General features: G+C 44.8%; 1 protein-coding gene across 1 annotated transcript in view; it reads right to left on the reverse strand.

Moving 5' to 3' along the window:
* LOC120944456 (contactin-associated protein-like 5) overlaps positions 1-22636 on the reverse strand; it is a 189918-nt gene that overhangs the window by 71014 nt on the left and 96268 nt on the right. Inside the window, exon 10 of the mRNA XM_040358515.1 lies at positions 4786-4936. Within this exon, the coding sequence (XP_040214449.1) occupies positions 4786-4936 (151 nt within the window). The remainder of the gene's footprint in view (positions 1-4785; positions 4937-22636) is intronic.

Here is a 22636-nt window from a genome sequence, read left to right on the forward strand (position 1 = left end):
GGCCAGCCAAGTTCCTCCACCTCGAACTCGCTCATCCTCGTCTTTATAGACCTTGCTTTGTGCACTGGTCCAAATCATTTGATGAAGGGGGGATTATGGTGTGGGGTCTTTTTTTTAGAGTTGGGCCCCAACTTTGTGGGAACAGTTTGGGGATGGCCCCTTCCTGTTCCAACATGACCGAGGTCGGGGACAGTCAAGTTCCTCCACCCCAAACTCGCTCATCCATGTCTTTATGGTCCTTGCTTTGTGCTCTGGTGCGCAGTCATGTTGGAACAGGAAGGGTCCGTCCCCAAACTGTTCCCACAAAGTTGGGAGCATGAAATTGTCCAAAATGTCTTGGTATGCTGACGCCTTAAAGGAGTTGTAAAGTAAAAAAATTTTCACCTTAACCACTTAAGACCCGGACCAAAATGCAGCTAAAGGACCTTGCCCCATTCGGCACTGCATCGCTTTAACTGACAATTGCGCGGTCGTGCGACGTGGCTCCCAAACAAAATTGGCGTCCTTTATTTCCCACAAATAGAGCTTTCTTTTGGTGGTATTTGATCACCTCTGCGGTTTTTATTTTTTGCGCTATAAACAAAAATAGAGCGACAATTTTGAAAAAAATGCAATATTTTTTACTTTTTGCTGTAATAAATATCCCCCAAAAATATATAAAAAACATTTTTTTTCCTCAGTTTAGGCCGATACGTATTCTTCTACCTATTTTTGGTAATAAAATCGCAATAAGCGTTTATCGGTCGGTTTTCGCAAAATTCATAGCGTTTACAAAATAATTTTTTCATGACTGCGACATTATGGTGGACACTTCGGACAATTTTGACACATTTTTGGGACCATCGTAATTTTCACAGCAAAAAATGCATTTAAAATGCATTGTTTATTGTGAAAATTACAATTGCAGTTTGGGAGTTAACCACTAGGGGGCGCTGTAGGGGTTATGTGTGACCTCATCTGTGTTTACAACTGTAGGGGGGTGTGGCTGTAGGTCTGACATCATCGATTGTGTCCCCCTATAAAAGGGATCACACGATCGATAACGGAGCCACAGTGAAGAACGTTCTTCAGCTCCGGGGACCGATCGCGGGACTCCAGCGGCGATCGGGTCCGCGGGTCCCGCGGTCCCGGTCACGGAGCTTCGGACCGGGTCGCGGGCGCGCCCGTGACCCACGGCTGGACAATAGCACAACACGTACCTGTATGTGCATGTGCCCAGCCGTGCCATTCTGCCAACGTATATGTGCAGGAGGCGGTCCTTAAGTGGTTAATGCTATCTATGCATTAAGGTGAAAAAACATCTGATGCTGTCGCCCCCCCCTCCGAGCCCCCGTTATACTTACCCGACCCCTCGAAAGTCCCGTGCACAGTCCTGAGATCCTCTTTTGCTGCTCAGCCTGGCCGCTAATTGGCTAGAGCGGATGGATTGAGAGCAGCGCAGCCATTGGCTGGCGCTGCTGTCAATCACATCCAGTGATGCGGTGCGCCGAGGGGCGGGGCCGAGTGATACAGCCGCTATGGCCGCTCGCTGTATCACGGGAGCGCGCCCGCAAGGACTCACCACCATGCGAGCTCTCTCGCATAACTGTGGTCAGTAATTGTGGGGAGGACCAGAGACAGTCGCCGAGGGACCCCAGAAGACGAGGATCGGGGCCACTCTGTGCAAAACGAACTGCACAGTGGAGGTCAGTATAACATGTTTGTTATTTTAAAGGGAAAACTTTTTCCCTTTACTAACCCTTTAAGAGTTCCCTTCACTGGAACTAAGAGGCCAAACCCAACCCCTAAAAAAAAAAAACCCACACCATAATCCCCCCTCCACCAAATGATTTGGACCAGTGCACAAAGCAAGGTCTGTAAAGACATGGACGAGCAAAAATATAACTGTTTTTCGCATTTCGAAAATAGTAAATTAGAATTTGAATATAACAGAAAATAAAAGAATAGAACAGAAAATAAAATAATAGAATAGAAAAAGAAAATAGAATAGAATGGAATAGAAAGAATATAAACATCTTCCAAATGATCTTGCAGCTTCGTGACACGATCGCGGGACACCAGCATACATCGAGTCTGCGGCTCCCGCGGGCATGGTTACGGAGCTCGCTGCTGGCACGCTCGCTAGGGGGCAGATTCAAAGCAACGTACCTGTACGTTGCTTTGCCTGCCTGTGCCATTCTGCCGACGTACAGTAGGTGCCTCCAAATTTTGTATATCCAGTGTGATGGGATTGCGCTGGATATCGCCGCTGGAGGCTGTGCTTCTCGCGCTCGCTGCCCCCACGAGATGCCGCTCATCCATAGGAATCCATTGGGGGGCGGCGAGCGGGAGGAGTGACATAGCTCGGCGCTGGCTCCCGCGACGGGGAACACAAAATCGGCGGCACCTACTGTATATCTACATTAGCCAGTCGGCAAGTGGCTAGGGAGGTGCTTATCCTGGTATTAGATATGCAGGCAGTAGGGAGGCAACATACCGCCTTCAAGCTGCCTGTCCATCACCAAGGCCGCAGATCACATCAACCAATGGAATTCTGGTGTTTTATTTGTATCTTTTCGTAGCCTAATTTTCCTATCAGCATCAGATATCGCTTCCTCTATCACTGCGAGGAGGTGCGGCTTACGCCAGAACAGAATCTATAGATTTCCTTTAATGACCTTTCTTCTTCTCTTGCAGGTTTTTAGGGCTTTGTGTATAATAGGAAGGTGGATATAGTTCATATACTCACATAAGCGCAGACGCCGCAGGCCATCGCTCCATAATAAAAGTCGACCCTCCCCCCACTGACAGATCTAAATTTATAACGGCGTACAATAACGCATCTGTTTTATATCTCTCTCGCCGCTGTTTCCGGCACACCTGAGCCATACGGTATTAATCAGTTATAAATATTGATGGCCGCCATTGATTTACAGCGCCGAATTCAAAGCTGCGCTGCACAATTAATTCATATTTCATGATCGGGTTATTTCACTTTTTATTACATTATACAGGAAACAGACGATAAAATATCTGCGTCACGCTGTATAATAATTTGAAGAAATCCATGTGAAGGATTTACCGGGGCGAGAAGTACAATGCGGAAAAATTTTAACGACACCGATTCCTCCCCAATCCCCTCAACATCTCATCAGCAACACCTCCCTCTTATTATGTCATTATGCTCTTATATTTGCATAAGGGGCAGAGTCTATCACTGCACAGAACAATGTAGTCCCTCCTAGTCCTGCCCTGGGATCTTCCTTTGATTGGTTGGGAGTCTTAAGACCCAGGGCCATTTGAAGGAATTTGGGGGCCCCAAGCAAAATGGACAACGACAGGGCGGGGTTGAGAAGCTGGGGGAGGGGGGGTGTGCTGCTGTCGGAAATTACATCCGAGTCTCTTCAAGTTCAGAAGCGAGGTGGGGGGGGGGGGGAAACGGCCGCTACCAAAAGTGAATTCTTAGTTCTTCCTCCTCCCTCATCCTCCTTCTGTGCAGCGCAGCGAGCGAGTTGGAAGGGAGGGGCCAGCTCGGGGCCCCAAGCAATTGCTTGGTTTGCCAGTCCTGTCGCAACGGCCCTGCTAATTCCCGATTGGCCGGTGACTTGTCGGTATGGTTCCCCTATCGAGATGGTTCCTGTAAGGACTACCCAGGTGCAATCCTTGCCGACAGAAATCTCCGAACCTCGGCCGGCATCCAGGCTCATTCCTTAACATCCCCGTGGATTGGAGGATGTTAAAAAAAAGAGCCAGGAGGCAGAGCGAGCGGTGACTTGTCGGTATGGTTCCCCTATCGAGATGGTTCCTGTAAGGACTGCGCAGGCGCAATCCTTGCCGACGGAAATCTTCGAACCTCGGCCGGCATCCAGGCTCATTCCTTAACATCCCTGTGGATTGGAGGATGTTAAAAAAAGAGCCAGGAGGCCAAGCGAGCGAAGCGAGCCGTCCGAGCGAAGCGAGGACGTGAGGCCGACTGGCCACTTACCTCAAATTCCACGTCGCCCTGGAGGTTCGGTGATTTCCGTCGGCAAGGATTGCGCCTGCGCAGTCCTTACCGGAACCATCTCGAACCATATCGTCAGATCACCGGGAGTCCCAAGACCTGATTGAAAGGGAGGAGAAGTGACCGCCAGGACCCAGGAGGAGATGCAGGAGGGGAACCTGCCGAAGGGATGAGCCTGGATGCCGGCCGAGGTTCGGAGATTTCCGTCGGCAAGGATTGCGCCTGCGCAGTCCTTACAATAACCATCTCGATAGGGGAACCATACCGACAAGTCACCGGCCAATCGGGAATTAGCAGGGCCGTTGCGACAGGACTGGCAGCAAACCAAGCAATTGCTTGGGGCCCCGAGCTGGCCCCTCCCTCGCAACTCGCTCGCTGCACAGGAGGAGGAAGGAGGATGAGGGAGGAGGAAGAACTAAGAAGTCACTTTCAGTAGCGGCCGTTTCCCCTCCCCCCCCCCCGCTTCTGAACTTGAAACGACTCGGATGTGTGTCGAAGCCACGACCTTGATGGGGTAAGTGCGAGCAAGGCGGGCGGCGGGGAAGCGAATCGGTGATCGAGCGGGCAATCGATCGAGCGTGGGGGGAAGTTAGGGGACCAGGTTTGTTTGCCGCTTCCCCAAAAAATGAGGGAGGCGACGTCCTGCAGAGGGAGCCGTGCCGCTATGAACCAGTGGAAGGAGGAAGCAGACAGCAATAAAAACTGACAGGGGGGTCAGTTCCCTCTCTACTCCATCCAAAGCTAAGAAAAAAATGTGGCCTTTTAGTTATACTTTAATGGTAAGATTGCAATCTTTGTCTTACCAGTCTTGTCTGTCGGCATCACAGTTGCAGTAATATCTCATGTCAATGCAGCTCTCCTCCATCCCGCAGGCGCACTGCCCAGGCAGGGACCCGCCCCAGTAGGTGTGTCTCTCGTTGCCTCTTCCGATCCACCACGTGTACGGGTTTCCACCTGAGCACACAGATCAGTAGATACATTAAAAAATAAATCTATTTTTTTTTTTAATTTGTAATTTAATCTTAATAAAAATGATCTTTGGATTCAAATATGCAACTGCTACAATGTTCCAAAATAGCCGTAGAGCTCAGTTTGGGCAATGTAGCAATATATTAATAATAATATTAATTACAATTATTACTACTACTGCTAATAATAATTGCAATTATTACTACTACTAATAGTAAAAACAACAATTAATAATACTAGAAAATAATAATAATAATAATAATAATAATAATAGAAAAAAATGATAAAAACAATAATATTAATCATCATCATATATAATATTATATGAAGAAGAAAACTACTACAACTAATAATTACAAATATTATAAATAATAATAATACAATTTATAATAATATAGAAACATAATATAGAATGTTGTTCTTCTTCATGTAATAATAATAATAATAATAATAATAATAATATTAATTACATTTAAGATAATATATAATCATAATCATAATAATAATAATAATAATAATAATAATTACATTTAAGATAATATATAATAAATAATAATAATTAATAAATAATAACAACAACAACAACAACAACAACAATAATATATTGCAATATCATAGAGCTCAGTCTGGGCAATGTAGCAATATATTAATAATAATATTAATTACAATTATTACTACTACTAATAGTAAAAACAACAATTAATAATACTAGAAAATAATAATAATAATAATAATAATAATAATAATAATAATAATAATAATAATAATAATATTATTAATAATAGAAAAAAAATGATAACAAATAATAATATTAATCATCATCATATATAATATTATATGAAGAATACTACTACAACTAATAATTACAAATATTATAAATAATAATAATACAATTCATAATAATATAGAAACATAATATAGAATGTTGTTCTTCTTCATGTAATAATAATAATAATAATAATAGTAATTACATTTAAGATAATATATAATCATAATAATAATAATAATAATAATAATAATAATAATAATAATAATAATAATAATAATAATAATAATAATTACATTTAAGATAATATATAATAAATAATAATAATTAATAAATAATAATAAATAATAACAACAACAACAACAATAATAATATATTGCAATATCATAGAGCTCAGTCTGGGCAATGTAGCAATATATTAATAATAATATTAATTACAATTATTACTACTACTAATAGTAAAAACAACACTTAATAATACTAGAAAATAATAATAATAATAATAATAATAATAATAATAATAATAATAATAATAATAATAGAAACAAATGATAAAAACAATAATATTAATCGTCATCATATATAATATTATATGAAGAATACTACTACAACTAATAATTACAAATATTATAAATAATAATAATAATACAATTCATAATAATATAGAAACATAATATAGAATGTTGTTCTTCTTCATGTAATAATAATAATAATAATAATAATAATAATATTAATTACATTTAAGATAATATATAATAATAATAATAATAATAATAATAATAATAATAATAATTACATTTAAGATAATATATAATAAATAATAATAATTAATAAATAATAACAACAACAACAACAATAATATATTGCAATATCAGCCTTCTTTTTCTAGCACAAATAAAAAAATTGCATGAGTGAGTTTAGAATTGAAGCGCCATACCATAATATTTAAGTCCAAATAAAAAAAAAAATCTGATAACCTTTTGCAAACCCCCCTTCTTTTTTTACAGATGCATGGGGAAATTACCTGAGCATGCCTAGATGTACCAAAGGGCTCTGCCAGGCCCTGAAGGCTGGCTAAAGCCCTTTGGCACATCTATGCATGTGATGGGGGGGGGGGGGCAGAGTCACCTGAGAGACAAACTGAAGGTCTGTGGACACGCGCATGCGAAGATGATGTGATAATGGAAGGTACAGTACTTTGTCCAGTCTGCGCACTTGCCGTTTCTTTGGGGTACAGTATAAGTCCTGTACTTTTCTAATTGCACTGTGTTCCGGACAAGTGCACCCATGTACAGGTGTCTGGTCCATAGGGGGGTGTACAGGTGTCTGGTCCACAAGGGGTGTACAGGTGTCTGGTCCATAAAGGGTATACAGGTGTCTGGTTCCTAGGGGGTGTACAGGTGTCTGGTCCATAGGGGGTGTACTGTACAGGTGGCTGGTCCATAGGGGGTGTACAGGTGTCTGGTTCATAGGGGGTGTACAGGTGTCTGGTCCATAGGGGGTGTACAGGTGTCTGGTCCATAGGGGGGTGCACAGGTGTCTGGTCCATAGGGGTTGTACAGGTAGCTGGTCTATAGGGGGATGTACAGGTGGCTGGTCTATAGGGGGGTGTACAGGTGTCTGGTCCATAGGGGGTGTACAGGTGTCTGGTCCATAGGGGGTGTACAGGTGTCTGGTTCATAGGGGGTGTACAGGTGTCTGGTTCATAGGGGGTGTACAGGTGTCTGGTCCATAGGGGGTGTACAGGTGTCTGGTACATAAGGGATGTACAGGTGTCTGGTCCATAGGGGGTGTACAGGTGTCTGGTTCATAGGGGGTGTACAGGTGTCTGGTTCATAGGGGGTGTACAGGTGTCTGGTCCATAGGGGGTGTACAGGTGTCTGGTCAATAAGGGGTGTACAGGTGGCTGGTCCATAAGGGGTGTACAGGTGGCTGGTCTATAGGGGGGTGTACAGGTGTCTGGTCCATAGGGGATGTACAGGTGGCTGGTCTATAGGGGGGTGTACAGGTGTCTGGTCCATAGGGGGTGTACATGTGTCTGGTTCATAGGAGGTGTACAGGTGTCTGGTCCATAGGGGGTGTATGGGGGTCTGCTCCATAGGGGGGTATACAGGTGTTTGGTCCATAGGGGGTGTAAAGATGTCTGGTCCTTAGGGTGGTGTACAGGTTTCTGGTCATTAGGGGGTGTACAAGTGTCTGGTCTATAGGGGGTGTACAGGTCTCTGGTCCATAGGGGGTGTACAGCTGTGAGTTGGTTCAATTATCAGAGTTGAGTCTTATTTTTCACTCACAACTTTATTTTGTGTAATTAGCACAAATTATAATTTGCTCTGTTGGGATGTTCACACTCCCACGATACACTACAAGCCAGCGTCACCATGAAGATTTGTTTCTTTAAGACTAATTAATTCAACGGCTAATTAACACAGAAAATAAAATTCTGTTTAGCTGTGTTGTTACGGGAACGGATGGAAACAATGTCTGATTTCCCACCAGGGTACAAAATCTTTTGTCTCAATCCACACCAGTGCCCAGGATTGCTTTATTATTTACTGTGATTGGACCTGGTTAGAAGAAGACATTATTCTAGTGAGAAGAAGACATTATTCTAGTGAGAAGAAGACCTTATCCTAGTGAGAAGAAGACATTATTCTAGTGAGAAGACATTATCCTAGTGAGAATAAGACCTTATCTTAGTGAGAAGAAGACATTATTCTAGTGAGAAGAAGACCTTATCCTGGTGAGAAGAAGATCTTATTCTAGTGATAAGAAGACGTTATCCTAGTGAGAAGAAGACCTTATCCTAGTGAGAAGAAGACCTTATCCTAGTGAGAAGAAGACATTATTCTAGTGAGAAGAAGACCTTATCCTAGTGAGAAGAAGACATTATTCTAGTGAGAAGAAGACATTATTCTAGTGAGAAGAAGACCTTATCCTAGTGAGAAGAAGACATTATCCTAGTGAGAAGAAGACCTTATCCTAGTGAGAAGAAGACATTATTCTAGTGAGAAGAAGACCTTATCCTAGTGAGAAGAAGACATTATTCTAGTGAGAAGAAGACCTTATCCTAGTGAGAAGAAGACCTTATTCTAGTGAGAAGAAGACCTTATCCTGGTGAGAAGAAGACATTATTCTAGTGAGAAGAAGACCTTATCCTAGTGAGAAGAAGACCTTATCCTAGTGAGAAGAAGACCTTATCCTAGTGAGAAGACATTATTCTAATGAGAATGAGTCATTATCCTAGTGAGAAGAAGACTTTATCCTGGTGAGAAGAAGACCTTATCCTAGTGAGAAGAAGACCTTATCCTAGTAATAAGAAGACCTTATCCTAGTGAGAAGAAGACCTTATCCTAGAGAGAAGAAGACCTTATCCTAGTAAGAAGAAGACCTTATCCTAGTGAGAAGAAGACATTATTCTAGTGAGAAGAAGGCCTTCTCCTAGTGAGAAGAAGATCTTATTCTAGTGATAAGAAGACGTTATCCTAGAGAGAAGAAGACTTTATCCTAGTGAGAAGAAGACCTTATCCTAGTGAGAAGAAGACCTTATCCTGGTGAGAAGATGACCTTATCCTAGTGAGAAGAAGACCTTATCCTAGTGAGAAGAAGACATTATTCTAGTTAGAAGAAGACCTTATCCTAGAGAGAAGAAGACCTTATCCTAGTGAGAAGAAGACATTATTCTAGTGAGAAGGAGTCATTATCCTAGTGAGAAGAAGACCTTATCCTAGTGAGAAGAAGACCTTATCCTAGTGAGAAGAAGACCTTATCCTAGTGAGAAGAAGACGACATTATTCTAGTGAGAAGGAGTCATTATCCTAGTGAGATGAAGACATTATCCTAGTGAGAAGAAGACATTATTATTCTAGTGAGAAGAAGACATTATCCTAGTGAGAAGAAGACATTATTCTAGTGAGATGAAGACATTATTCCCCCATTACTGTCATTATCCCCCCTAAACATCTGCTGCGAGTTAGAGCCGTTTCCTTGGAAAATCCACTAGGGGCCAGTGACAACCTGCATCTGGTACTGTATGCCGGTATCTCTGCCCATTAAGAAATACTCTATATAGGCCAAACATTTTCGATACCTGACCAACTATGTAAAGTGGTAATAAACCCACAAATAAAAATCCTAAAATATATTGGTTATTTTATCTCTTTTTTTTTACGTTTTTTCCCCCCTACATTTTGAATTGTTGCCTATACCCTTATGACTACCCTGTAGTTATAAGGGTATAGGAATGTTGAGAAGGGTTAGAAGTGTTGCCACCTTGTAGCCAGTAGAGTAGGGCTGGAGAGGGCGGTTGGAAGCGTTGCCATCCTGTAGTTATAAGGGTTAGAAGGAAAAGCAGAGTCCTCCATCAGTGCAAAGTATTTCAGGAGAGGAGAGTTATAGAGGAAGAAGTCCTTGCGACGTCATTAAGCGCAATGCACAGCGGGAAATTTAGGGACGCACATGCGCAGTTCATTCGGCGCGGGGACGCGCTTTATTTAAATGAAACACGCCCCCCTACTCGCCGATTTGAATTAGGCGCCGTTACGCCGCGAGAGATACACTACGCCGCCGTAACTTACGGCGCGAATTTGTTGAGGATTTAAACCAAAAAAAGTAAGTTATGGCGGCGTAGCGGCGTAGCGTATCTCAGATACGCTGCGCCGGGGCAGATCTTTGTGAATTTGCCCCTAAGACTGGGATGCCATTAAAGTTCATGTGCGTGTAAAGGCAGGCGTCCCAATACTTTTGGTAATATAGTGTATCTTAGGTGCCCGTGGCACAGTATGATGCCGCACACAACCGCACAGCTTACAGTCTTCTGCTATACCAGGGGGGGGAGGCAACCCGGGGGCCCTCCAGCTGTTGTGCAACTACATTTCCCATGAGTCATTGCGAGGCTGACATTTACAATTCTTCCCAGAGGCATGATGGGAGTTGTAGTGCCACAACATCTGGAGGGCCCCAGGTTGCCTACCCCCAACAAGCAGGATGTGACTATTTGTTTATTTTATTTTTTGGCTTGGCGCTTCTCTCTCCTCCTTTCCTCTTTTTTTTTTTTTAGCTGTCGCAGCGTGCCGCTTAGCGCGTTGTACCGGGCCCCGGGCGCCGGATGGCTAAAGAGCTCAAATTCAGATTTGGAAGTGAGAGCGGCAATAACCTTCAGCCTGTCATCTGGCGTTATGAAGCGTCACGCGACTCTCCAGGATCACAATTCAAAGGTGTAATCTTGAGTAATGGCGTATTATTCCCGTCCCGCACTCCCGCCGCCAATAATAGATTCTGAAAACATGCTGAGTCCTCTCTCCGCAGCACTGATGCAAAAAAAAAAAAAAAAAATTACCTTCATTTTTTTTTTCTTTTTTGGCGAAGCGTCATACTTGATAAATCTCCATTTCCGCGCTCACAATTTATTCACTCTTATAAAATAAATATTAATTCAAACACTTGTGCTGCTTTCATATCTCTAATCGGAATTCACTGTCACAATAAGCAGATCTTGGCGGCGGCGGCGCGGTGAATACAGATGGGGGCCGGATTGGTCTCTCCGATATTCCGCAGAAGATAAATGAGGTCGGGAGTTTATAATTTCGGTGTCAGCAATCTCTGAAGAGCGGAGTGAGACATCCGCCGGGATTTACTAAAACAGCTGAATGTCACTGCGGGGCGGCGCGATGCGACTTTCCGTCATCGGTGCAGGCTTAGAGTGCTGTTGGAAGTGTTGCCATCCTATAGTCAATAATAGAGTTGAGCGGACACCTGGATGTTCGGGTTCGGCGGGTTTGGCCGAACTTCAGAAAAAAGTCCGGGTTCGGGACCCGAACTTGACCCGAACCCGAACCCGAACCACATAAAAATAAACTTAGAACTGTCCCTGCGCAAAGTGTCATTTCTGAAAGGAAAAAAAGTCATTTAAAACCGGCTTTGGGGCTATAATGAATTGTCGGCTTCGGCAATTCAGAGAGGATTCATTCATAAAAAATAAAAAAAATAGCGTGGGGGTCCCCCCAAATTCCATTACCAGGCCCTTCAGGTCTGGAATGGATATTAAGGGGAACCCCACCGCCAATTTAAAAAAAAATGACGTGGGGTTCCCCCCAAATATCCATTCCAGACCCTTCAGGTCTGGTGCGGATTTTAAGGGGAACTCCACCCCAAAAAAAAAAAAAAATGGTGTAGAGTTCTCCCCAAAATCCACACCAGACCCTTATCGGAGCACGTTAACCTGGCCGGCCACAGAAAAGAGGGGGGGTCAGAGTGCGGCCCCCCTCTCCTGAACCGTACCAGGCCACATGCCCTCAACATGGGGAGGATGTCCCCATGTTGATAGGGACAAGGGCCTCATCCCCACAACCCTTGCCCGGTGGTTGTGGGGGTCTGCGGGCAGGGGGCTTATCAGAATCTGAAAGACCCCTTTAACAAAGGGGACCCCCAGATCCTGCCCCCCCCCCCCTATGTGAATTGGTAATGGGGTACACTGTAGGGTTTGAAGCATTGTTACCCTGTAGTCATAAGGGTATAAGAATGTTGAGGAGGGTTAGAAGTGTTGCCACCTTGTAGTCAGTAGGGTTATAGGCCTGGAGAGGGGGGTTGGAAGCGTTGCCATCCTATAGTTATAAGGGTTAGAGGGAAGAGCAGAGTCCTCCATCTGTGCAGAGTATATCAGGAGAGGAGAGTTATAGAGGAAGGAGCAGAGTCCTCCAGCAGAGTATTTCAGGAGAGGAGAGTTATAGCGGAAGGAGCAGAGTCCTCCAGCAGAGTATTTCACGAAAGGAGAGTTATAGAGGAAGGAGCAGAGTCCTCCAGCAGAGTATTTCAGGAGAGGATAGTTATAGAGGAAAGAGCAGAGTCCTCCAGCAGAGTATTTCATGAGAGGAGAGTCATAGAAGAAGGAGCAGAGTCCTCCAGCAGAGTATTTCAGGAGAGGAGAGTTATAGAGGAAAGGAGCAGAGTCCTCCAGCAGAGTATTTCAGGAGAGGAGAGTTATAGCGGAAGGAGCAGAGTCCTCCAGCAGAGTATTTCACGAAAGGAGAGTTATAGAAGAAGGAGCAGAGTCCTCCAGCAGAGTATTTCAGGAAAGGAGAGTTATAGAGGAAAGGAGCAGAGTCCTCCAGCAGAGCAGAGTATTTCAGGAGAGGAGAGTTATAGAGGAAGGAGCAGAGTCCTCCAGCAGAGTATTTCAGGAGAGGAGAGTCATAGAGGAAGGAGCAGAGTCCTCCAGCAGAGCCGAGTATTTCAGGAGAGTAGAGTTACAGAGGAAGGGGCAGAGTCCTCCAGCAGTGCAGAGTATTTCAGGAGAGGAGAGTTATAGAGGAAGGAGCAGAGTCCTCCAGCAGTGCAGAGTATTTCAGGAGAGGAGAGTTATAGAGGAAGGAGCAGAGTCCTCCAGCAGAGCAGACATTTTAGAAAGCGGAGAGTCGGAGACCATCACTAGTTATATGTTTCCGGCGGCCTCTTCTTCCTCTGGCATACTCTAATCTGGTAAAATAAAAAAGATCAACTTGTACTATCATTTTGCAGCAGCTGGAAGATGTAGCCAAAGATAAGAATAGATGATATGAATCATCGGCTGTCACTTGCCCAGACAGAAAAGCGCACCCCTAACAGAGACAAAGTTTCTTCTTCCTCTCTTGTACTGCCAGCAAAACTCTTCTATCCTTTGTCTCCAGTCGGAGGCTCTCTTCTCTCCCCCGGGGGGGCCCCTCGCAGACATTTAAGGAAACCTATTTTTTTTTTTTTTTCCTTGCTAGAAGATTAAGGTGACTGGAATTCAATTAAGGTCACCTCTTTCCAGCGGGGGCCCCTGTTATCCGCGCCGTGTCTGCAGGATGTGATTAAGAGTGTCAGGAAACAGCGGCAAAATATATGGGGCTGATCTGACCTGAATTCCTAGATCAAGAGTTATAGAGACAAGAGAAAGATATGCAAAATATGACTCCTGGCATGTCGTGCTCCACTTTACCGGCTAATATTCACATTTCCCCAGCGACAAGCTCAGGACTTCGCTACAAACAAGGAACAAGTCCTTTTAAAGGGAAAATCCTGCTAAAAGTAAAGGTCCTGACCTCAGTCCCATTGAAATGCTGTGGAGTGATCTAAAGCATGCTTATTAGATAAGACATCCCAAAATTAACATCGGCTGAAACAGAACTGAATGTGGGAAAGGGCCAAAAAGTCTTCCCTCTGACGGGTCTAATGAGCAACTACTAAATTATTTCTTGGGCAATAAAAGAGTTTCCTCTCCGCCTCCTCCCTCGTTATAATAGTTAGGTAGGAAAGGCCGGCACAGCCATTGTCGGTGACATCTTGGATATTGCATATGGGATGGTGGAGATAAGTGCATTCATGGCCGTAATACGTTAAACCAAATACATTTTTTTTTTTATGTAGAACTTTAGGGAAAGATAAAAATTCAAACATCTCAAACATGCATATATTCCAAATAAATCTGCATAGGGCCAGATTCACGAACAATTACGGCGGCGTAACGTATCCCCTTTACGTTACTCCGCCGCAAGTTTTCGTCGTAAGTGCTTGATTCACAAAGCACTTGCGTGTAAACTTGCGGCGGCGTAGCGTAAAGCCGTCCGGCGCAAGCCCGCCTAATTCAAATGGGGCGTGTACCATTTAAATTAGGCGCGTTCCCGCGCCGAACGTTCTGCGCATGCTCCGTTAGGAAATTTCCCGCCGTGCTTTGCGCAAAATTACGGCGCCCCGACGTGTTTTTTGAACGGCGACGTCCTTTCGTATTCCCGGACGTCTTACGTCTTACCTTAGTGGATCGCCGTAAACAGCTAATTTGCATACCCGACGCGGAAAATGACGCAAACTCCACCCAGTGGTCGCCGAAGTATTGCATCCTAAGATCCGAAGGCGTACGAAGCCGCACGCCTGTCGGATCTTAGCCAAAAGTCGTTGTATCTTTGTTTGTGAATTACAAATAAAGATACGACGCGGCAAATTTGAAAGTACGCCGGAGTATCAGCAGATACTCCGGCGTACTTTTTCTGTGAATCTGGCCCATAGTCTCATTATATAGTAAGGCCCGGATTCACATACATTGGCGCATATTTATGCCGGAGTAGTGTGTCTATTCACCGGCTATGCCGGTGTAGCGCAGAGCGGCAAGCACAGTATTCACAAAGCATTCGCTGTCAAATCTACGCTGGGTTCCCTCGGCGTAACCCAGCGTAGGTGGAAGTGGGCGTGAGCCATGCTAATGAGGCGTGACCCCATGAAAATGATGGGTCGAGTGACTGACAAGTACTTAAGATGAAAGTTTTCCCGTGGACGCAACCCAGTGCGCATGCTCAGAATCACGTCGAAACTGCTCCCTAAGATACGACGGATCACTGCCTACAACGTGAACTTAACCTACGCCCAGCCCTATTCACGTACTACTACGTAAACGACGTAAAATACGACGTCTGTTCCCCGGTCCATACCTTTGCATGAGTTGCGCCTCATAGATGGGGATTAACTATACGCCGGACGTAGGACTTACGCAAACCGCGTATATTATGCGCCGGGCACAACTACGTTTGTGAATCGACGTATCTCCCTCATTTGCATATTTGCAATGAGGCGGCCAGCGTAAATATGCGCCCACGATACGCCGGCGTAGGAAAGTTACGTCGGTCGGATGAAGCCTATTTTCAGGCGTATCTAGTTCTGTGGGCACGGTGCACAGATACGACGGCGCACATTTACACTTACGCGGCGTATCTCGAGATACGTCGGCGTAAGTGCATTGTGAATCCGGGCCTAAATATCTGGCGATCTTGCCAGTGATGGGCACTTTTTTGAAAAGGGTGACAACACTGATTGCCTTGCAATAGAACCACTGCAGTGTCGTTACTTTGTTTGTTGCTGTGTTGGAAGGTTGGAAGTGTTGCCACCTTTATAGTCAATGGGCCAGATTCACGTAGATCAGCGGATCTATAGATCCGCTCGATCTACGTGATTTAAGATCCGCTCCCGCAAGTTTGAGAGGCAAGTGGCTAATTCACAAACCACTTACCTCCAAACTTGCGGCGGCGGATCCTAAATCCCCCGGCGGAATTCAAATTCCGCGGCTAGGGGGAGTGTACTATTTAAATCAGGCACGTTCCCGCGCCGATTTAAATGCGCATGCGCCGTCCGGGGAATTTCCCGGCGTGCATTGCTCCCACTGACGTCACTAGGACGTCAGTGGTTTCGACGTGAGCGTGACTTGCGACGCGCGTGTTTGTGAATCAGGGTACACAAACGACGTTAGAAAATTCAAATTCGACGCGGGAACGCCGGCTATACTTAACATTGGCTGCGCCTGATAAAAGAAGGGGTAAGTATACGACGGGAAAGCCGCTACGGAAACGTCGTAAGAAGACTGCGTCGGGTCTGCGTACGTTCGTGAATTTGCGTATCTCGCTGATTTACATATTATTCAAGGTAAATCAGCGGGAACGCCCCCGGCGCCATTTTTAAATCGAAAATAAGATCCGACAGTGTAACACAGTGTAACACCTGTCGGATCTTAGCCCTATCTATGCGTAACTGATTCTATGAATTAGGCGCATAGATAGGACCAGTTTACGTCAGAGATACGACGGTGTATCTGTAGATACACCGTCGTATCTCTTTGTGAATCTGGCCCAATAGGGTTATGAGGCTTGGAAAGAGGGTTATAAGAGATGGAAGCCCATAGTCAAGAGGATCATTGGGCTGTGTTGGAGGGTTGGAAGCAGGGCTTTTTTTCTCAAAATGTGGCATCCCTGTTAGTGCCCCAGTGGACCTGCCTTCCTTAGCCACCCAGTGTTCCATCCGCAGCAGTCAGCCGTAGGGTCCACTACTTTAGCGGTGCACTCCTGACCCCAACGGTGTGCATTTGTCACCTGAACCGCAGGTGACCTGACACCCCGAGCAGGCAGGCTTCGTTCCCTCTTCTTCATCTCAAGCCTCCTTTTTCAATTATGACTGGAGTGTCCTTTTATTACCCGGGAACAAAATTGATATTATTTCGAGATGCGGTATGCAATTTCTAATAGCATAAGAAGAGTATTTCTTCTCGAGGCTAAAGAGGAAGACTTCACAATGTAATTTATATAGTCGGGAGAGATGCTTTTTGTAAAAACCTCAGGAAGGAATCATTCTATAAATTTGCCCACAAAGCCGTCCGCCGGGCGACGCTTCGATCTTTTTTCTTTCTTCTTTTTTTTTTTCTTCAATGTATCACTCGCAGCTCTGAACCCATAACCATCATTTGCATATTAAAATCTGCAGGAATGCAAAACCGATTTTTTTTCCCCCCCATTAAACATGGAGATGGATTGTTTTCTAGAAGTCTAATAATTTTAATACCGGTGAGGATTACAAAGAAGCCGCGGGAGGTTCAGATATATTTCAAAATAAGGTATCAAAATAATACTGCGAGACCCGAAGACATCAGCCTTGTTGAGTCTCTTAATTATAGAAGAAAGAAGCTCTGAGACAACGCGTATGCAATGCACAGTGCCAGTCGCTTCTGGTGGTCTGATAAAATAATATTATTGGAAGAATTTTAGGCAAACCGTTAAAGAGAACCTGTCTCCAGACCACTCATTTCAACAACGATCTTCCATACGGTTATATGTGCATTTAACAGCATTTTTTTTTTGCGTGTTTTGTACCTGTTAAAGCCTCTCTTGTGTAGGCATCCGAAAACCTTGAGAGTAGGGTAACCACAATTCCAAACTGCCATTCAGGGACTCCCCCCTCCCACAGCATGCACCGGTCGGTGATGTCACAAGGGGTTGGTGCCACCATGTGACGTCGCCAGGTGGCCCCGCCTCTTACATATTTAAGAAATGTCACTCGGGTTACAAAAGGGGGGACTTTGATGGGGACTCTGATGTAGGGGGGACTTTGATGGGGACCCTGATGTAAGGGGGATGCTAATGCCATCCCTAATGTAAGGGGGAACTTTGATGGGGACCCTGATGTAAGGGGACTCTGATGGTGGCCAGCCATAATGAAGGGGGGACTCTAAAGGCCTCGAACACACGACCGAACATGTCCGCTGAAACTGGTCCGTCGGACAGTTTTCCGGCCTAGCGGACAGGTTTCCAGCGGACAAATGTTTCTTAGCATGCTAAGAAACATGTCCGCTGGAAGCCTGTCCGTCGGACATGTCCGATGGTCAGTATGACTCATCGGACATGTCCGCTGGCCCCGAGAACCCGCGCATGGCGTGGAAGTGATTCGACGCATGCGTGGAAGCATTGAACTTCCGGATTCGCGCACGTCGCCGCCACGTCACCGCGTATTCTGTCCGCAGGGAATTTGGTCTGATGGTTGGTACATCAGATCAATTGATCCCAGCAGACATGTCCGATGAAAACGGTCCGTGGACCGTTTTCATCGGACATGTCTGCTCGTCTGTACGAGGCCTAATAGGGTAGGGTGACCAGACATCCCCGGTTTCCAGGGACAGTCCCGAGATTTAGGACACTGTCCCCAGTCCAAGTCTGTCCCCAGTTTTACCTGTACGTTGCCCTTTAAGCCCAGCCATGGGGTCACGTGACTCGGTTCGAAGCTCTGTGACCGCGGCCGCGGGACTCGTGGACCTGATCACCGCTGGAACCCAACGATCGGTCCCCGGAGCTGAAGAACGGGGAGAGGTGTGCTTCCCCATTCTTCACTGTGGCGGCGTCATTGATCGTGTGTTCCCTTTAATAGGGAAACACAATCAATGACGTCACACCTAAAGCCACACCCCCCTACAGTTATAAATAGAGATGAGGTCACACTTAACCCCTTCAGCGCCCCCTTGTGGTTAACTCCAAAACTGCAATTGTCATTTTCACAGTAAACAATGCATTTTTAATGCACTTTTCGCTGTGAAAATATGACAATGGTCCCAAAAATGTGTCAAAATTGTCCGAAGTGTCCGCCATAATGTCTCAGTCATGAAAAAAATCTCTGATCGCTGCCATTAGTAGTAAAAAATAAATAATTAATAAAAATGCAATAAAACTATCCCCTATTTTGTAAACGCTATATATTTTGTGCAAACCAATCGATAAACGCTTATTGCAATTTTTTTTTTTACCAAAAATGGGTAGAAGAATACGTATCGGCCTAAACTGAGGAAATTTTTTTTTTATATATATTTTTGGAGGATATTTATTATAGCAAAAAGTAAAAAATATTACATTTTTTTCAAAATTGTCGCTCGATTTTTGTTTATAGCGCAAAAAATAAAAAACGCAGAGGTGATCAAATACCAATAAAAGAAAGTTGTATTTGTGGGAAAAAAAGGACACCAATTTTGTTTGGGAGCCACGTCGCACGACCGCGCAATTGTCAGTTAAAGCGACGCAGTGCCGAATCGCAAAAACTGGCCAGGTCCTTTAGCTGCCTAAAGGTCCGGGTCTTAAGTGGTTAATGTGGAGTTAAGGACCCTGATGCAAGAAGGGAAACTGATGAGGACATTAATGTCATAGGGAACTTTGATGGGGACCCTGATGTAAGAGTGGAAAAAAGGGAAGCAAAGCACAAAGGTAGCGCTCACAAAAGGGAACACACCTCAGAGGGAAAAAGGGGGACACTGATAAAAGGAGGGAGGCTCATAAAGCAAACTCTGATATAAGTGGGTTTTTCATGGGGACTTTGATGTTTAGGGTGGACTCGGATAAGGACCATGATATAAGTCAGGACTCTAAAGTAAAGGGGGATTCGGATAGTACGGGGGCTTTAATGTAAGGCGAGACTCTGATGGGGTCTCTGATGTAAGGGGGACCCACTTGAGGATCAACAGATAATAAAAAAACAATAAGCTGCTGTGTTAATGCTACTGACAGAATGTATCATACATGTCATTTTTGATTCTGCCCAGAGTTCCATATTCAGCGAATGTTTCTTATTATCTTGGATTTTACCGTCACCCACCGGTGACCCATAATCCCCTTTCCAGCTCTTCTGCCCTTTCTATGTCTGCATATGTGAGAGTTCAGTGAGGAAGGTTCATTCCTGGACAAGTCTAAATCTTAGCCGTCAGGATAATTCATCTTATTAATAGCACTCCGCTCACAGGTACTTGGCAAAGCTCCAAAATGCATGTTGGACGCGAGATTGGAAAAGATGCCGGCGTGACCGCGCAGGACCTCCATTACACCGGCTGTCGGCACGTATCAGGCTCAGACCCCTCCACCATCCACCCTTCACCGAGGATTTCTCCTGACTCTTCCCTTCTTCCCTCCATTGAAGCGGATCAGGTTCCAGGGCATTGTTCTATCCAATGAATCCTGAAAAACTGTCTTGTGGTATCAGAATATTATTACATGATTGCATTTCTGCGGTGTGGCCACGAGCCGGGCTTCATTCACCCAGCTGGAGTTCTCTTATATGGCTGGTCTTAGCACCTTAGATAGCTGATATGGCTGAAGGCTTGCTTCACAAAGGTGCAGGACTTTATTGAGCCTTCTGGGTATAAATGTATCTTTATTGCATGTCCTAACATACAGTATGATAGGATGTGATGGCATTGTATTCAAAGAGGGGCAACATTTATATAATAATAATAGTGAAGAAAGAAGGAAGAGGAAAATGGAGGCAGAATGAAGAGGAAATGGAGGAAGAAGGAAGAGGAAAATGGAGGAAAGAAGGGAAAGAAGGAAGAAGAAAGACGAAAGAAGGAAGGAAGAAAGAAGAAGAAGCAAGAAGAAGGAGGAGGAAGAAGAAGCAATAAGGAGGAGGAAAAAGGAAGAGGAAAATGGAGGAAAGAAGGGAAAGAAGGAAGAAGAAAGACGGAAGAAGAAAGAAGGAAGGAAGAAAGAAGAAGCAAGAAGAAGGGGGAAGAGGAAGAAGAAGCAATAAGCAGGAGGAAGAAGAAGAAAAAAGGAGGAGGAAGAAGGAGCAGAAAGAAGAAGAAAGAAGGAGGGGGGAGGGGAAGCCAGAAGGAAGGGGAAGAAGAAGGAGGAAGAAGAAGAAAGAAAGAAGGAGGAAGAAGAAGGATGAGGAATAAGAAAGAGGAAAAAGGAGGAGGAAGAAGAAGGAGGAAGAAGAAGAGAGAAGAAGAAGGAGAAGGAAGAAGCAGAGGAAAGAAGAAGGAGGAAGAAGAAAAAAAGGAGAAAGAAGAATGAGGGGAAATAAGAAGAAAGAAGGGGGGGGGAAGAAACCAGAAAGAGGAAGAAGGAGGAGGAATAAGAAGGAGGAACACGGAAGGGGAAGAAGAACAATGAAGAAGGGGAGAGGAGAAGGAAACAGAAGGAGAAGAAAGAAGAAGGAGGAAGAAGAAGGAGGAGGAAGAATAAGAGGAAAGAAGAAGGAGAAGGAAGAAAGAAGTAGGAAGAAGAAGAGGAAAGAAGAAGGAGAAGGAAGAAGAAGAGGAAAGAAGAAGGAGAAGGAAGAAGAAGGAGAAAGAAGAAGGAGGAGGAAGAAGGAGGAGAAAGAAGAAGGAGAAGGAAGAAGAAGGAGAAAGAAGAAGGAGGAGGAAGAAGGAGGAGGAAGAAGAAGAGGGAAGAAGTAGGAGGAAGAGGAAGAAAAAGGAGAAGGAGAAAGAATGAGGAGAGAAGAAGAAGGAAGAAGGAGAAAGAAGGAAGAAGGAGAGGGAAGAAGAAGAAGAAGAAGAAGAAGAAAAAGAAGAAGAAGAAGAAGAAGAAGGAAGCAGAGGGAGGAAGAAGACGGAGGAAAAAGGAGGAGGGGAACAAAAAGGATAAAGGAGGAGAAAGAAGAATGAAGCAAAATGAGGAGGAGAAAGGAGGAGAAAGAAGAAAGAACATGAAGAAGAAAGAGGAAGAAAAAAGGAGGTAAAAGATAAAGAGGAATCCATTTTATGCCACCGGTGCACAGTCATGTTGGAGAGGGGCCAACCCCAGACTGTTGCCACAAAGTTGGGAGCATGAAATTATCCAAAATGTCTTGGTATGCTGAGGCTTTAAGATTTCCCTTCACTGGAATAAGGGACCAAGCCCAACCCCTAAAAAACAACCCCACATCATAATCTCCCCTCCACCAAATGATATGGACCAGTGCACAAAGCAAGGTCCATAAAGACATGAATGAGCGAGTTCATGGGGTGGAGGAACTTGACTGGCCTGCACAGAATCCTGACCTCAACCCGATAGAATACCTTTGGGATGAATTAGAACGAAGGCTGTGATCCAGGCCTTCTCGCCCAACATCAGTGCCTGGCCTCACAAAGCGCTTCTGGAAGAATGGTCAAATATTCCCATAGACACACTCCTAAACCTTGTGGACGGCCTTCCCAGAGGAGATGAAGCCAACTCAGTATTGAACCCTACGGACTAAGACTGGGATGCCATTAAAGTTCATGTGCGTGTAAAGGCAGGCGTCCCAATACATTTGGTAATATAGTGTATATTCTAATGTCTTGTGTCTAAATAGAGCCAAACGTCCAGCTTCACAGTCTACAAAAAATCACATTTAACCACTTCCATGCCGCCGCATGTACATATACGTCGGCAGAATGGCACGGACAGGCACATCGGCGTACATGCACATCCCTGCCTAGACGTGGGTCGGGGACCCCCCCCCCCCCCCGTACATGCGGCGGTCAGGATCCGGGACGAGGGGGCGGCTATTCGTTTCTAGCCGCCCCCTCGCGATCGCTCCCTGGAGCTGAAGAACGGGGAGAGGCGTATGTAAACACGGCTTCCCCGTGCTTCACTGTGGCGCTGCATCGATCGAGTGATCCCTTTTATAGGGAGACACGATCGATGACGTCACACCTACAGCCACACCCCCCTACAGTTGTAAACACACACTAGGTGAACCCTAAATGTTACAGCGCCCCCTGTGGTTAACTCCCAAACTGCAACTGTCATTTTCACAATAAACAATGCAATTTAAATGCATTTTTTGCTGTGAAAATGACAATGGTCCCAAAAATGTGTCAAAATTGTCCGAAGTGTCCGCCATAATGCCGCAGTCACGAAAAAAATCGCTGA

Source organism: Rana temporaria, chromosome 6, assembly GCF_905171775.1.
Source record: "Rana temporaria chromosome 6, aRanTem1.1, whole genome shotgun sequence".
In the NCBI taxonomy this organism is placed as follows: Eukaryota; Metazoa; Chordata; class Amphibia; order Anura; family Ranidae; genus Rana; species Rana temporaria.